The following is an 18,200-nucleotide window of genomic DNA, read 5'->3' as shown; positions in this document are numbered from 1 at the left end:
AAGTTATTTTCAGCCAACTGGGAAGATAACCAAAGATCTTTTACATGTTATTGAACAGCATTGTCTAGATATAACAAAAGTGCCAAGAACAAGAGTAAGACAATTATTCTACAATGACTGGAGTGCATTGAAATATTCAATCAAGAATTTGTGAACTTAATCCTAAGGCACTGTTTGAACTCTATGCACACCACTCTCAATCTGAGAGAATTACATCCTTTTACAATAGTTTCATCACATGTAACTTTTGGGACCTTATATACTTTCGATGCATTTCACTCAGCTTCTATCCAAATGTTGACCAACCTTCTGAAAGACACAGTTGCAGTTAAGAGACTAGGATACATGATCCAGTGCTCACTACAAAGCCATTAAGTCTGTATCAGTGGTTTAGAAAGATTATCAGCACCACTAAGAACTGGGGTTCTTCAGAAATTATAGAACACAGAGGAGCTGCTCAAGCTCTTGCAAACATTGTGTGAGTTCTCATTTATAAGTTTATGGAATACTGTCTTAGAAGTCAACCATGCCTGAAAGTATTTACAGATTCTTTGAGTCAACTTTAGAATGTTTATTACTTTTGAATAACATGAGAAATTATCTTGTTGACATAGCACATCGATTCAGGAAAATAATGGTGCCTGGAGTGAAGGCTGCAAGGGAGACTGACTTTGAACCAGAAATTGACGTAACTGTTAGAGTGCATCGACAGATTACTGTCAGAAAGCTATACACACTGCAAAGCCATGGAACACAAATCAGATCAATTTGCTGTTTTAGAGCCCAACAATCTGATTAAAACTTCAGAAACTGAACTTCCTATGACTGTAAAAAGTTCACTAGCCAATGATGAGATTTCTGAAGGTGTTCTCCTAGCATAAACACCACAGAGGGCCATAGTCACCGTGGCACCAACAATTGTTGCAAGAGGTCACCTGTTAACATAGTCCGACAGCTTGGTCCACAGCATGCCAAATCTGCAATAGTTTTTGGCAGGATAAAGTTTAGAATCTATTCCATCAAAGTGCCAACAACCTCTTTCCTCAATTATTGAAATAACCAGACAAATTTTACGACTATACGAGATGACAAGGGAATCATTCTATTACGTATTAGAGATGATTCATGGTGACATTGAAAAGCAAGATCACAAACACTATGTACAACATACAAGTGATTTCACCAAAATTGACACTGTCAACCTTCAGTTACTAGCGCAGAGAATGTGTGTGAATGATAAATTTTAGAATAAAATGCTCTTAACACCTAAAGAATGGAGAAGTAGGAAAATTTTTACAATTTAGAATTCCTTATTTGTACCACTACAGGAAGGAAATACTGACTCCTTGAATACTGCAAATGAAAATGTATTAATGTAATCAAAATTATAATTATGGCTGCAGAAGGGAATTATTACAGTAAAAGGTATTGCAGCATATAAATTTAACAGTTGGAAATGTGTGATCAGCTGGTAGCCATCATTGTTGCAATTTACAAGGAAACATTTATGAAATCCAATCAACGAAAGTAATCATTCAACATGTTGAGTTACACAACCACTAATGTTACATGACAAAGTGGTCTTTGAACATTCTGATGGAAAGCAGAATGAAAAGTTTTTGTAATATTTTTTTAAAAAATGGAATATCCAGGGTGGAATAATGCCAAGAGTTAATGCTTCATGCAGCCCATATGTGGCTGTTTTTCAAGCTGCACAGGTGCTGATGAACTATAACAATGTGTGATAAAGAGATTTCACAAGTCCCTGACCAAAACCACCCATCTTACCACAAAAGGCATTTCAATAAGAGAAGAACTTCGGTAATGCATAGTAAACTGTCTAAGTAATCGGACCAAAACTACACATTTCTATATCTTGACTAACTGCTGTATTTCCTTTTACTTAAAATAACAATCTCATTAAAACTTTTTGTACTGATGTGCACAGCTATTCAGTCTTCGTAATGAGGATGCATTCAAGCAGACCAATGCCAAACACTATACCAATTACATTTTCAAATGACGATATGGTATGTCAAGGTCTTAACTTGGCTTTTGTTCAGGATACTGTAACATACGCTTGTGCAGAAAATTAATTGTATGGCACAAGAGTAAAATCGTATGATTAAATGACTATGTGTAACTTGTTTTTCCCATTTCATTGTTACAAACACAAACTCCTCCTCATGTAGAGCTTTTATCACCTAAAGAAGCACACATTAAGAAATTGCCAATATTGTCTTAAGTGACAATATCTTGAGGTAATATCCTTGTTCAGAAATCTTTCATCCAACAAAACAGTCACCTAAAGTTATGTAGCGGACCTCCCCCGCCGAATACAACGTTCCATAAAGTGATTAACATGAAATTGGTTGCAGTATACCTCTACCTTATATTGAGTCTAACATATGGTGATTATACAATGATTTATTATGATTAAATAGTAACTGACAACATTCTCTAAAATGCAGATTATAGGTTGGCAACAAGACTGAGAATGTGCCTTGAGCAAAGATAATAACCTTACTGGTTGACAGCAGCCCATCAGGAATGAATATGACATATGCAATGCCTCTGGTGGAAGAAATAACAAACCTCACAAGAAAAATGTATGTGACACCTCTACTGGAATTGATTGTTGCAGCTGCAGCACAGCACCACTGCTGAAGAGATGCAAACTTACAAAAAAAATTTTTTTTATTTTCATTCAGTGACATTCTGGAATGGCTGTAAAGATATCCCCATCTGATGCTTTGCCCAATTACATTATATTCCAAACTGAATACCTTGTATATTGTTTGGAATTAATATAATTAGGAAGCACTTTTGACATATTTCTAAGCATCTTTATTATAATATAAATCTTATGGTGGTAATGTGCAACAAAAATTATCTGTTAGGGAAAATTATAACCGTGTAGTAATACACATTTTTCGTGGGCTATCTTCCATTTGTTGGAAAACACGAGACAGTGCTGAAAATATCAACAAATAGAAACAGTCCTGAAAAATCCTACAAACAAGATTTCTACAACTAGCTAATAATCAAGAATATACAACAACTCTACATATCACTTGGCTCTGAGCACTATGGGACTCAACTGCTGTGGTTATCAGTTCCCTAGAACTTAGAACTACTTAAACCTAACTAACCTAAGGACATCACACACATCCATGCCCGAGGCAGGATTCGAACCTGCGACCGTAGCAGTCGCACGGTTCCGGACTGCGCGCCTAGAACCGCGAGACCACCGCGGCCGGCTCTACATATCACTTCTGTAGGGAAAGTGAACAGATTAGATTACTTATAGCTCAAGCAGAGGCACCTAAAAAGTCATTCTTCCGACACCAGTACATGAATGGAACATATAGAAGCCGTAACATGAGCACCTGTACACATCGGCAGTAATTTTCAAGAATGATTGCCTCAAATGCATGACTTAACAAACATTGGCCCACCTCCCTTCCCCCTTGATTTAATTTAAAAAATACTGATCCACTTAGTATGCTTGCAGAGACTGACTGCATAGCAACACAGACCTGCACACAGTAACAACTCCATTCGGTTATTTGAATACAGAATATCATTTGGGCTATATAACATTGCACAGACATCATTGATTTGCTGGGGTGGGTTATGGGACTAAACAGTGAGGTCATCAGTCCCACACTTCCAAAGCTACTCACAGAAGAGAGGGGTGGACCCAGTCAGAGGAATCAATCTATGAAATGAAGTTAAAACAGATGCAGCAGGGAAAAAAAAAAAAAAGTTTCAAATGGCTCTGAGCACTATGGGACTTAACAGCGGAGGTCATCAGTCGCCTAGAACTTAGACCTACTTAAACCTAACTAACCTAAGGACGTCACACACATCCATGCCCGAGGCAGGATTCGAACCTGTGACCGTAGCGGTCGCGCGGTTCCAGACTCAAGCACCTAGAACCGCTCGGCCACTCTGGCCGGCAGCAGAGAGCACAAATGGGTAAACCAAATCCAAAAACTGGAAAAACAGTGGGATAAAAAAATGCTCCTTGCATAGAGATGTGGTCATGGGTCCCAGACCAAGAAAACGTGAAGAGGGGCCCCAACCACCACAACCGCAAGTTCCATTTCCAACTCTCAAGAGAAAATATCACCTAAAGTTATTAGATGTGGGGTCATTCCATGTTAAAGAGACTTTGTGACAAAAAAATTAAAATGACAATATTACAAATATAACCTTAAAAATGCCAAGTTAAAAGTACGTTTGTTCATTACAAAATAATCATGAACATGAAAAAATTAAATTTCTACCTTCACTAAGCGTTTCAAGTGCACTACTCTATGGCACCACAGAGAGGTATGTTTTATGCTATTTCCAGATGAGTATTAGTTGTGTTATCTATGGCTGATTGTTCTATTGTTGCAAAGAATACTGAAGTCAACATTGTTATAGCTCATAATAATTCGTTTTGTTGAAGTAAGCTAATTGCATTTCTTTATTTTGTTAGTTTTATAATATATATGCAGCTTGTAACACCCGTAACAAAAAAGATACAAAAGTTTAATTTGTAATCTAGTAAATTTGTTCTGTACAATACCTTTCTGTAAAAGTGAGGTTATGCACATGTTTTACAATATCATACCATTACATGGCATTTTGAAATCTTATTTAACACTCTTAGAGCTGTTACGGGTGTTACTAATTTTTGTTTCGGGTGTTACTTAACACATGTGTAACACCCATAACTTGAATTGAAAGGTTTAATGCCACCTTCATCTTTAGTAGGTCTAGGCCCTACATTTAAATTATAACCAAAGGGTATTATTATGAATGAAAAAAGTTTTTTTAACTATGTTTATTACATATGAAAACAGTTTTAAGCATGAAAACTAAAATTTTTATTCCTCTGCATACATTTCTTTAAGCACTACACCTACATTATAAAAGTTAATTAGAGCATTAACCTGACTCAACTGACGTTCTCCTAAAATGTTAATTAAGCCCAAAATTCTTTAGATTACATATAGTTTATGTTTTCCATTCTAACTTTTCCAAGAACAACAATATTTCTAACCTCAATTTTAAATTTTATATAGGCCCAGTAAACTGCTTATTGAGGCAAATTCTAGTCATTCATAAGAGCCTATGTTTAACAATGTACTGTGCTGGGCAGTTCAAAAACAAATATACTCTGTCCAATCTATGTTATTTTGAGAGAGACTTTGGACTGACAGTTGAGTGGAATTTTTTGCCAGTTCACATGGTAAAGGAGCCATGGATGGCATTGGAGGTGCACTGAAGAGGAGCATGTGTACAGCTGTTAGATCTAGGAAAATTATTATTAACAACACAATTGACTGTTATGACTACACTCTGAAGAATTTTTCTAAAATTAAGGTATTATGGGTTGATAACATAACAGTGGAGCATAACAGTCCTATTTTGGATGAAAGGTGGAAAATTTTACAAGGGATTCCTCAAATTCAGGGCTGCCATCACTTGTGGCCTTATAACACAAGTGATTTGCTGGTTTCAAAAACAGCAGAGTCATTAATGACAAGGGTGTCAGTATTTATTACTGAGGAGGCCAAAGTTAAAACATTACATGCAAAAAGATGCATAAACTTCTATAAAGTGTGCAGTTCTGATGATTCTGATCAGGAGACTGTTTCACTATCTGAATCACAAGACAATATTGGAAGTGCTTGTGAGTTAAGCCTAACTAATAAAATTGAAAAGTCTGATTTAAAATTTGGGTTATTTGTCTTGGTTGACATTCCAAGTGACAAAAAGAAGCCAACCCTATCCAAAATTCAATACTGTTGCTTGGGAATCTGCCAGTTTTTAAACCTATCAATAATAAGAAAACATTGTCATAAATTTGTTAGGCCTACAAAATGAGGTAAATGTAAGTAACAATATCTTTGCCTAGTTGTGCTTTAAAACTGTAACAAAATTCTTTGTGTAATAAATAGCTTTATCCTTCAAATATGTTTTCTTAAGTACATACTTTTATTCCAAATAAACTATAATAATTCTTTTCTTTTTATGCAATTGTAAGAGGTAGATTTATTCCTTTAAGAATGAAATCTGATGCATCCATATAACACCCGTAACATTTAATGTAACACCCGTAACAGCAAAAAATACATAAATACTGAGTTATGATGTCCAAAAAAATAAAAATTTATAATTCAAAATAAAATTTGGGGCAATACCTCTTAACAGTTGTTTTACAAGCATAAAAGCTTCATCAAGTTTGCAGAAATTAGAGAATTCCCTAACTCATAAAAGGGGCCAGGTCTACTTTTGGTAACACCCGTAACACTACTTTTTTGATTAATAACCAGGAGAACAATAAAACAATTCCAGAATCAACATTTATAACATGAAATATAATGTAAGCCTTAAAAGTTTTCAATATTAAATCCAATAAATATTTTTCCTTACATTATTTTTCCTGATTTTAAGGTGTGTACATGTAACACCCGAACTATGGAATTGCCCTGTGGTACACCAGATCCATACCCCAATACCTTCCATTACATCTCAAATGTGGAGGTGGCAGACATTCACAACTGGACTGGAGTACCTACCACTACATACACCTTTCAATCAGTTGATATACTGCCACCCACACACGTTTGACAGACAGGAGCCCTTGTTTCATATGTTAAATGATTTTGCAGTGAGAATACCACAAAAGAACTAATTGCAGTAATAATGTGTGAAGTTACAACTGAGAAACACTGGAGTTAGGGAAATACTGCTTTATTACCATGAGCAAAGCCATCAAAATGTGATAGAACCGTAACAAATGGCATTGCTTTGGTTTTTCAACATGGAGGGGAAAAGCCAACAGTTTTTTCTCCTTAAACCTCTTCACTAGAAAAAAATTTCTACTCTCTGAATGTTACATTTTAGAAACAGAATCCCAAAACAAGGTGGATGAAATTCCATTTCTTAAATAAGCTTGCCATGTTAACTACCAGAAATGGAGGTTTCACTGGCATCTATACTATGACTTTCATCTTTCATTAGAGCTTTGGAATATACTTGTCACTAAAGTAATATCCCCTTTAAGATTTATTGTTCTGGGGCAGACATACAAATCATTATCAGACCACTTCATAAAACTAAGGTTTTGCAATTTCAAAAATTTTCAAGTTACACTATACAAATAACATTTGTTACTTAAGAAGAACATCCCATTGCAAACAATATGGACGTTCAAAATTACTTACATGAACATGCTATATTTACTTAGTGGTCTATAGGAAATAATTCCGAAATTGCGACAGCTACGGTATGATTGGGTAAACCATGTTATGTAAATGCTTGACTATTCTGAAATAGACAATGCAGATCCACATTTTATATTTTATCTCTATGATAGGAAACAATATGTCAGTTCCATTTCAATCTCTCAAGAGAAAGTATTCTAATTTTAAGTTATTAGGTATGATATGCCAAGTCCATGATCCAATACTCTTCTCAAATGTACAATAAACACGCATCCTAAAATTGTAGTGTCTTTGTTGATATGAAACTCATTCACAGCACTTTGTCAATGATAATGCCAAAGTAAAATGCCTTAACATTCTTCGAAACAATGCACTAGCTTAAAAATTAAGGTAAATACTTACAACAGGAAATAAAATCCCCAAGCACTTCCTGAGCCCCACACATTTGGTGTCACACCTCTATATAAGCCACGAGGACCTTCTTGTTGCACTATAGTTGTTACTGCACTTGTTAAACCCTTGTACTGTGGTGTTGTTTTGGTTTGTCCATCATTAACTGTAATACAACAAGACTTTGGCATTCTAACAAGTTTGTAAAAAAATAAGATATGTTAACATTTCAACTTATACTAAAATATTGGACATAGCTATTTAGAGCTTTTATCATGTTACAAACATTTGATTTTGTATTTTACATTGATGCGAATTCTGCAACATCACTACCAACAACCATTTAAAACATTTTAACTAAAACTTCTGTGCCAAATGTTTACAAATTTAAGGAAATTGCCAAACAAACTTCACGATTACATTTAATTATGAAAACACACACACACACACACACACACACACTTGTTTCACAACCCGCTAACACAGCATTTTTTTTTTTTTTTTTTTTTTTTTTTTTGCTTATTTCATTCGGCTGACAAATCCAACATTTTCATTATTATTAATATTAATCGCTGGGCGAATAAATTGCTACAATACACTCCAGACAAACAATATAGACACAGCACACTTTCACACAATACAATAGAGAAACAAGAATGAATAACCTGGGAACACTAAGTAGAGAAAAATGAGGGGATTATTATTATTTCTTTGTACTTTACATGACTTACTGAATCAGATCAAAGGAATTACAAAATAATCAACAGAAATCTAAGTACACAAACTATCCTGCCAGTAGCGTTCACAATTCAAAAGTTCAATTGCACTCACCTGCGAATCTGATTTTAATGAGATCTAACGGATGTAGGATGAGGGTTGACGCGACACCACCAGATATGCCTGCTATAAGATGCTCATACTTCACATGACTAAAAACGGTTATATTTCGATTAGGAGCTGTTGCTCCTGTAGTTTTCAGTGACGTCATTTTAATATCGGAAACGTTTTCGCTCCCTTCGTGTTTAGCCGAAGAATCATCTCGATAAATTTTCAGCAACACACTACTTAGCTCCAGCAGTTTTCTCGTCTAATTACCCTTCCCAAGAACAGTATAATCTTACGCAAGCTATCGTGCAGTTCCTTCCATCGACTTATCACAGAGGGAGAGCTTCGTTTCACCCGAACGAACTAAGGAAGTGACGTCGAGATGACGTAGCCCAGCGTTCGCAAAGTATATCGATATATCGATCGGCGACTACAAATCGAGCTGACGTAGTGGCGGGAGAAAATCGAGTTGACGTAAAAGTGGCGGGAGAGTCGTGTGTTTACAGGCTCAGTGCTGTAGAGTTCTGCTGCTGCGGTATGTCGCAAACTCCTGTTTCGGGCACTTCTTCGACTATGTCTACTGACCGTGTTGAAGACCGGGAAGTAGATGTGTTCGAGAGGTTAATGCGTTCATCGCTGAAAGATGTACGTATTGACAGAGAAGGCGACATTCATGGATTTTGCGAGACAGAAGAGGATGTTGTCCATCTTCTGAGCAGCTTGCGCGTCTATGGCTACGCATACTCAGTTAGAAGAAGTGCGTATTATCGCCAGCCCCCTTCAGGTGCTGCTAAACGTAAGTGAAAGTGTTCCTAATTCGTTTTTGTGTTCAGATGTAACATAATTACATAGTTGTTACATAGATGTATTCCATTTATATCCTTTGGCTGCGTTAAAAATAAATGTAATTATAGTTATTTGTAGTAAATAACGTCGTTTGTATATCAGATCTGTACATTTCTCGAGTTAAACATGTCTTGCATATTTTCATTCTGTGAACACATTACACTTTTCATTCTCGCACTACGTACTGTTCAATCGAGTAAATCAGTCGTAGTAGGATGGGGAAGACAGCACACACGAAACAATCGACAAATAACATTAATGGCTATGTAGCTAAAAATATAAATTTGCTTATGGGAATGGATAACTAAGAATGAAATTTCAAAAAGGACAATCATTGTCAAAGTTTGTAGAATGTATCCTACAAATAGAATTTGTTACTGTAGTGTGAAGGAAACAATTAGTTTTCTCCATATACATCAGAAATGAGAAATGTGGAAAAAAAAAGAACACGCACACATTAATAGAATGCCGTGAACAAAAGACATGTGGGAAGAAGAAATGAAAGAAATTTATTTTGGAAACATGTAAGACATGCAGGGATTAAAATGTAACTAAAGTGTAGGTACTGATACTTTTTTTAAATTAAGTATTTGTAGCAGCATCAACGCACGAAATGCAAATCTTCCTGCCTCTACTCTGGCAAGATTTTTTACAGTGTATCCTAAACCTCACTGACGACAGGCGACTCTGTATTGTATATCTATTGATCATTTGGGTCATTGTTCCTGTACAGTTAAAGCAGCTTAATTTACAAATCTACCTACCTATTAATGAGTGAAAATACTGCAACTAAGTACTGACGTCACTTCCATGCTGTTTGCTTCAGTGGTCAAAGACAACTACCTGTATCCAGTAGTGAACTATATCCATTCATGTATGAATAAACTGATCTTGATTGTACTAGTTCATGACAAGGTAATTGGTTTTTGCACTAAATTCTGTTGGTTTTTCATGATGCTATCATACATATTTTACATAGGCCTGCTACATAAGTTTCCATGTACATCAGTGGCCTACCCCATATATGTGCAGTGACATGATTGTAGATTTAATTAAAATTCTGTTTTTACCAGACGAGACAGGCTTCTTCTACAGCCACACAAAAGGCAACATACCAATACAGTTTTTTGGCCCTGTCTTCTGTGTGGAAAGCTTAGTGAAAAGAGAATGTACTCTTGGCCCGTTATATCATAAAAAGGAGACTCCTGTTGCAGATCATCTGGTAAGTAAAATAAAGATCTAAGTAGCAATTACATATATTTTCAATCAAAAAGGAATAGTTACAGGGACTTATAAAATTTTGTTTATTTTATACATAAAGGTGGACCATGTTAACCCAAAGAAGAAGAGAAAAGTTCTCATGGACACACAAAAGAAAGGCTGTCCAGCAACATTGGATGTTAAGTGTGTCAGGATATTCCCCGATTATGCGATAAACTCGGCAACACAGTTCAAAAAAAAGAGTGAGTATCCAACTGAGTAATGTGTGTAGATATATTAGCCTGATAAGTTACATGTATGTCATTTGGCCAGCTCTTGTATATAAATATTTGTAATTCATTGATAAATTTGTATTGTATTAAAGGTTACTGAGAAACTGAAACGAGACTTGGAGTCGACACAGGTACCAAAAAGTTATCTGCGATATTATGTGGCTGCCTCCCAAGCAAGCCGCCATAATCATGGCATTGAATGTGTGAAAACGATTGGACACATACACCCTTTGCTTTCAAAAGAGATCAGGGATATAGTTACAAAGGGGACGAACTCAGTTCGGATAATTAAGTTAGAACTGGAGAGATTTGTGGAAAAAAATTTCACTGGGGAGAACAGACCAGATCGGATGAACATAATGTTTTACCCAACAGATAGTACAATTTATAGCCATATGTATCGGGCTATGTTTGATTTGAAGAAAACTGTTATTGACCAAGATGCATTAAGGAATCAAATTAAGGGGTGGGAAAAGGAATCGAAGGCTGAGAGATTTTTTTTCAGACCGTTTACAGATGACAATGGAAAAGTGCAGCCATTGCTTTTTTGTTACCAGCACAAGTGACAAAGGGAACTTTTGAAAAAGTATGTTAGGGTATGTTTGCTTGATGCAACATACAAGACAACGAAGTATGACATTCCATTATTTTTCTTGGTAGTGAAAGCTAATGTATGCTATTTAGTAGTTGGGATATTCTTCATTCAAGTAGAAAACACTGCTTCAATTAAAGAGGCTCTAGAAATTTTCAAGGCATGGAACCCAGACTGGAATCCAGTTTCATGGGTTACAGATTTCTCTGAGCCCGAGATACGGGCAATTGAAGGAACATTTCCAATGTCAAGGGTTTATCTTTGTTTATTTCATCGAAAGCAAGCCTGGCAACAGTGGCTTAGCAAAAAGAACAATTTAGACATACCGGGTGATAGTGAGCAAATCATGAAGCTGTGGGAAGGAATTGCTGAGTCACCATCTGAAGAACAATTCTTAACTGCAAAACAAAACCTTCAATCTCATGAATTGTTAACTAGAAATTCTGGTGCACTTGATTATTTTAATAAGCAATGGCTTTCAGTATCTGAAAGGTGGGTGAAGGCCTATGAGGACAAGGAGAATTTCTTCGCCAATGGTGTTGAATCACTAAATAAAAGAGTGAAACATTTTTTCTTAGACATTCAGCAGATAAAACATTGACAGGTGTTGTTAAAGTTTTAATAAATGATTTCCTCCCTAGCCTGTTTAAAAAATATTGTCTGAAGAATTCAGATGTGAAATCTTACAGCAGAGAGATTCCTCACTTCTTGCATAACAAGTCACACGAATTTGTGAATCACGTAATGAAAAGATATTCTTCAGCGCAAACTGAACTTACCGAAAGCTCAGTGAGAGAAATGGGTGAGGGATTATTTTGTGTAGAAAGTGCCGAGGCCAAGGATTGTTACTATGTGGTGAATTTTGCAAAGCCTAATTGCACATGTGAAGACTTCCAAAGGTGGAAATATCCATGCAAACATTTCTGCGCAATTTTCACTTATTACCCTGGCTGGGACTTTTATAAGTTGAATGGCAGTTACAAGAACAGCCGTTTCATTTGTCTCGATGAGACCTTTGGGTTTGGCTCAAGCAGCAGTTGGTCTGAACCTGCCAGCCCTGTATTACAAAGTTCAGAGGATACCAGCAGTGAGGAGGCAGTAAACCAAGGCAGTGACAATCCCAGAAGCTCAACTTCATCAGAGGAGCAAGATGCACGGGAATTAGCAAGGCAGGACATAAACCTGACCTACAACTGTAAAAACAGAGAAGCAATTGCTAGAACACTGAAGAGGCTTCGAGAATGTGTAGACGATTTAACATCGTCAAACCCACAAGCCGGTGGTCTTCCATTATCAGGATCATAAAAGCTGTGTGTGTGTGTGTGTGTGTGTGTGTGTGTGTGTGTGTGTGTGTGTGTGTGTTTTTGCTTTGATAATGTTTTGTGAGGGAAATTCAGCTTCTTGGTGTACCACATACTGCCCAAGTCTCGTAATCACACTGTATGAAAATGGATGGAAGGTGTAAGATAACATGCTTTGCTTGAACAGCTGCAATCTGAAGTATCCTACCTCTCTGCTGAAGCAAATTTAGCTCGAAGAATATGTAAGTCAAAATAAATTTATTGTGCATACATTTTCTAAAACTAATGTACTACAACTATAATCATTGAAAGAACTACTTACTTGCATTGATGCCCATACCAATCACCTTGGACTAAAAGAGGAACATAAATAAAATACAAAATACAGCTCAGTCCCCTGAATCAGTTAGGCATGAACATAGCAAGACAGCCAGTAGTATTTATTTAAATTTAATAAACCAGTTGCTGAAGCCAATTTGATTTTATATAATTGGTGCTAATATCTAGGTCAGGGCCAGTGATAGTCAAAATGGTGCTTATCCACTGCTCATTGGTTGGCGAGCGACAGTTTTGCGTAGCCAGAAGAATGATTCTTTGACATATTCAATGAGAGACAAGAACAGACACAATATACTTCTAGTGCTGAAATTGTAAAGCATTTTTATGTTTTCTGTTTTTCATTGTATTCATGAGTTTTGAGAAATATTTTGTGATAAGGGGCGCAAGCTATAAATTACTGATTTCAGTGATTGTTCTGCATGATGATGTCATCTGCTTGTGTATATCTCATGGATTAATTGCAGAGACATGAAAATGTCAGATGTGATGGTGAAATGACTCTTAAAGAGTAAGTGGGTGGAATCGTCTGGAAGTGCAGCATAAGCCTCCACTTTGAGTAACAAGATAATTTTTTTTTTTTTTTAATTCCATTGTGGAAGAAGGTAGGTGGATCGGTATTCATTGATAGTTGCACGTGTGCTATATTAAAAAGCACCGTTCCACCTACAGTCTTCCATGATTTAAGTAAAAAACATTGATCCACTTACTCATTGTTCTTGTGTACATTGATTGCATACCAACTCAAGAGGAGAAAAATATTTCACTACTTTCTCGAATACACCTTGGGTTGTGACACTGAACTCAGTTTTCAGATGCTAGCACAGTTTAAATAGCTGTGACTCAAACAGGGAGCAGTTAAATATATGATTATTGTTTACAACAATGTTTCATCCTTTCTTTCAAATGTATTACATTGAAACATGTAGTCTGCCTACTGCTATCTCATTGGCTGTATAACACAGCTGACACACCCTCTTTTGTTCCATTATACTTCACAAGAAGTGCTGAAAACATTCCTGCACGAAAGTTGTAAGTACGCCACTGGCCCTGTTCTAGATTTTTCACAATAGTTGGTTCAAAACTTGGGCTGCTTCCACATAACACCCATTGTCTAGTCTGCACAAGTGCCAGCTGCCCCTTCCTCCTCTCATAGTTTGTCCTACCTTACCAAAAACTTTTCCTGTTCTAATAATATGTGCCTTATAAATCTTCCTGTAAGCAAATTCTTTCTCTCTCTGCCCCCATTCCCTCCACCTTATCTCTCGTAGAGGTTTTTTTTCCCCCTTTCACTACATATTACTATAATTACTGAAAGGTAGAGGCACCTGGGATGACTCAATCTACATGGTTCTTGTACTGTACTATGGGGTACAATTTTAGATCTTTTCGCTTAAAAGTTTTATTGTTCCACTGTTGTGGAATTTGCTGTATGCAGTCTGGTGGTGGTCAGATGAAAGGAGCTCTTGTCTTAAGTAGCTAATGCCTCATCACATGCATGAATGGACTAAATGTTGTTGTACAGTTACTCTGACACACAATTGGCTGTTATATACAATTCCCAAAGATTATTCAATTATTCTACCTATATGTGTATACATATACGAATTTGTCTGAGGCTCTGGTCTGTAGATCCATTAATCACTAAAGTATTGCTATTTTCATTGGTAGTATCATTCCAGTAGCTACTTATTCCCCTGCTTGCCAATCTTCTTGAGAGATCAACACACACTCCTTGAGCTACTCCTAATTTGTTATCCTGCCCCTTTAATTTCTAACAGTGAGATGGTATAGAGCCTCACCTATTTGGAAAGATTTACCTCAGTAGCTCTGACATTTTCATTGACCTATGAAGTGCAGGGATAGGTACGTAAAAAATGGAGATATTAATGTGTTGCATGATACCACTCATTCTATGTGTGCAACTCCTAATATTTTATCAACTCATTGTATAGAGTATAGGGGTGCTTGGTAAAAGTCATGTCACACACAGTGTTCGATTTTTTTCCATACTGAAATTTTAATGACATGTGTTACATCTGCAATTATTTCTGTAAAACAACTTGTTAAGACTACCAACCATGAGGTGAAAGCAACCTTGCAGATAGAGTAAACAATTTAGACAGTGTTGCAAGAGGATCTTTGATGGTTGATAATTAAAGACAATGGGTTAAGCCCTTAGTCACTGCTGATAAACGTATCCTGTAAATTGTAATTTACTACAATGAAATTTGTATGTCATGGCAGGCAGTGTTCTACACTTTGCTAAAGACGAACTGACATGTTGCTGCTAATTCCAGATTCACACAGTATGTTTGACATTCACTATCCAAAAAGTAGAAATTGTCTGTTGAAGATCAGCTTTAATTGAGGACTTCCCAATTGTGGCAGACTTAATGAAGTAGAATATTAACATTACAAAAAGGATACAAAATGTTCTCACAAATTGGTACAATGAAAAGATTGATAACTCTTAGCTTTCAGCCCAAAGGCCTTCATCTGAAATAGAAAAATACACACCCATGACCAATGTCTCTCACTACTGTGGCCGGAATGTGTGTCTAATTTGTATTTCAGATGAAGGAGCTTTGGCTGAAAGCCAAGATGGATAAGTGTAAAATTGTTATTCCATCCTGGGCTTTGCGTTGTTATAATATTACTGTTCTTAGACATGTTATGTGTACTCTGCATCAAGTAGAATGAATCTGTACTATTTACCACAGTTACTCAGTGTACATACAGATTATTATACTGCAAAGGAAATTTTTCTCAACACCTTGTCAGTCATATATAGATTGCAGTAGTGATAGGTAAGAATTGCAATCTATCTTTTATTTTAAAGCTGTGGGTGGTGTGGGAGTTATCCCCTTTTGCAGTTAAACGTGTTACATATGCTTCATCATTAAATATGTTAAATATGTATTGTTTGCCCTTTTTTTTGCTTACATTATTTCACGGTTCACAGGTACTCTGTGTTCTTGTGCGACATTTAAAAGCAGCATTCAGATCAGCTTATTTGGTTCTTTTGTATTGCATGGGAGCAATGGACAAGCCACAAGCAAAATTTACAAAAGAGTTGCAGTTGCAGATCACCTTGGCAACATCAAGGTATGTCAGTATTGCATTGATTTTTGATTAAAATCACTTGCAGGCCAAGTTATTTTAAAGTTAATCATTGTATTCCCATTCAGGTGACACAGCTGTCTTCTCCCAGCAGCGAGAGGCAATGTTGTGATCATTACTCTGAACCTCCTTCTTTCGTGGAAAGTGTAATTGACACACAATGCATACCCAGGTGCGGTAGTCCCTACCGTTACAAATAAGTTTGCTGTGGCACATTACTTGGTTGTGTATCATCAAGGTGCGTAATGTGATAACATTTATTTACATGAATTCTTATTACAAGGCAATTTTTTTCAATTAATTTTGCTTTCTGCACTTAGTCAAGACCGTATCAGTCCAAGGGAAAATATAATGAACACAAATGAGTGCTCAGCTACAGTTTCAGACAAATGGCTGAATTTTCCAGGTTTTCTGTACGGTGAACAAATTACCACATGGAGACAAAAGTGAGTATAGTATCTGATTCTGAATTATATTTCTAGGAGCATGTTATTTTACCACTTCACTGTACATGATTTGACAATTTTGTATTGTTACAGGTTGCTGCAGAAGTGGCCTTGGTGTTCAAGTAAGACAGAAAGGCAAATTTCTGATTTTTTTTTTTTTTTTTATCATGATGCTATTACATCATCCTCAGGATAAGATGTAGCTAGAGCACACATTCTCAAAGTCTGTTAATGTTTATAGTGCTGTAGGTCAGGTTTATAACCAGCCTACCTAACTGTCTTTCATCTTGTTCCTCTGATGAAGTTGAGTTTCTGGGATTGGCACTGCCTTGATTTACTGCCTCCTCACTGCTGGTATCCTCTAAACTTTGTAATACAGGACTGGCAGATTCAGACCAACTGCTGCTTGAGCCAAACCCAAAGGTCCAATCGAGACAAATGAAAGGGCTGTTCTTGTAACTGTCATTCAACTTATGAAAGTCCCAGCCAGGGTAATAAATGAAAATTGCGCAGAAATGTTTGCATGGAAGTATTCACATGTGCAATTAGGCTTTGCAGAATTCACCACATAGTAACAATCCTTGGCCTCAGCACATTCTACACAAAATAATCCCTCGCCCATTTATTTCACTGAGCTTTCGGTAAGTCTAGTTTGCGCTGAAGAATATATTTTCATTACGTGATTCACAAATTCGTGTGACTTGTTATGCAAGAAGTGAGGAATCTCTCTGCTGTAAGAGTTCACAGCTGAATTCTTCAGACAATATTTTTTAAACAGGCTAGGGAGGAAATCATTTATTAAAACTTTAACAACACCTGTCAATGTTATATCTGCTGAATGTCTAAAAAAAAAAAAAATGTTTCACTCTTTTATTTAGTGATTCAACACCATTAGTAATAGTTATATTGGCGAAGAAATTCTCCTTGTCCTCATAGGCCTTCACCCACCTTTCAGACACTGAAAGCCATTGCTTAATAAAATAATCAAGTGCACCAGAATTTCTAGTTAATAATTCATGAGATTGAAGGTTTTGTTTTGCAGTTAAGAATTGTTCTTCAGATGGTGACTCTACAATTTCTTCCCACAGCTTCAGAATTTGCTCACTATCTCCCGGTACATCTAAATTGTTCTTTTTGCTAAGCCACCATTGCCAGGCTTGCTTTCGATGAAATAAACAAAGATAAACCCTTGACATTGGAAATGTTCCTTTAATTGCCCATATCTCAGGCTCAGAGAAATCTGTAACCCATGAAACTGGATTCCAATCTGGGTTCCGTGCCTTGAAAATTTCTATAGCCTCTTTAATTGATGCAGTGTTTTCTATTTGAATGAAGAATATCCCAGCTACTAAATAGCATACATTAGCTCTCACTACCAAGAAAAATAATGGAATGTCATACTTCGTTGTCTTGTATGTTGCATCAAGCAAACATACCCTAAACCCTACCATACCATTTCAAAAGTTCCCTTTGCTACTTGTGCTGGTAACAAAAAAGCAATGGCTGCACTTTTCCATTGTCATCTGTAAACGGTCTGAAAAAAAATCTCTCAGCCTTCGATTCCTTTTCCCACCCATTAATTTGATTCCTTAATGCATCTTGGTCAATAACAGTTTTCTTCA

The 18,200-nt window shown here is 36.4% G+C and overlaps 2 protein-coding genes across 2 annotated transcripts in view; one reads left to right on the top strand and one right to left on the bottom strand.

Moving 5' to 3' along the window:
• Positions 1–8,790, bottom strand: part of LOC126194710 (mitochondrial folate transporter/carrier) — a 62,199-nt gene extending 53,409 nt beyond the window's left edge. The window contains exons 1-2 of the mRNA XM_049932951.1: positions 8,448–8,790; positions 7,629–7,782 (exon numbers count right to left, since the gene is read on the bottom strand). Of these exons, the coding sequence (XP_049788908.1) occupies positions 7,629–7,782; positions 8,448–8,604 (311 nt within the window). The 5' untranslated portion in view covers positions 8,605–8,790. The remainder of the gene's footprint in view (positions 1–7,628; positions 7,783–8,447) is intronic.
• A 176-nt stretch (positions 8,791–8,966) lies between these two features.
• LOC126237427 (uncharacterized) lies at positions 8,967–17,360 on the top strand. The gene is made up of 7 exons (XM_049947541.1): positions 8,967–9,237; positions 10,361–10,509; positions 10,609–10,750; positions 15,975–16,117; positions 16,201–16,370; positions 16,453–16,578; positions 16,672–17,360. Exons 1-5 carry the CDS (start codon positions 8,979–8,981, stop codon positions 16,330–16,332), a joined length of 825 nt encoding a protein of 274 aa, XP_049803498.1. The 5' UTR covers positions 8,967–8,978; the 3' UTR covers positions 16,333–16,370; positions 16,453–16,578; positions 16,672–17,360.
• The last annotated feature ends 840 nt before the right edge of the window (positions 17,361–18,200 follow it).

Source organism: Schistocerca nitens, chromosome 1 (genome assembly GCF_023898315.1).
Source record: "Schistocerca nitens isolate TAMUIC-IGC-003100 chromosome 1, iqSchNite1.1, whole genome shotgun sequence".
Classification (NCBI taxonomy): Eukaryota; Metazoa; Arthropoda; class Insecta; order Orthoptera; family Acrididae; genus Schistocerca; species Schistocerca nitens.
Note: the sequence above shows the minus strand (reverse complement) of the source record. Positions and strands in the feature narration are given on the sequence as shown.

Coding starts and splice junctions, on each gene's coding strand:
- LOC126237427 (XM_049947541.1), top strand. CDS start 8,979: ATGTCGCAAACTCCTGTTTCGGGCACTTCTTCGACTATGTCTACTGAC. Junction 10,751..15,974: donor AACACAGTTCAAAAAAAAGA/GTGAGTATCCAA, acceptor CACGGTTCACAG/GTACTCTGTGTTCTTGTGCG. Junction 16,118..16,200: donor ATCACCTTGGCAACATCAAG/GTATGTCAGTAT, acceptor ATTCCCATTCAG/GTGACACAGCTGTCTTCTCC.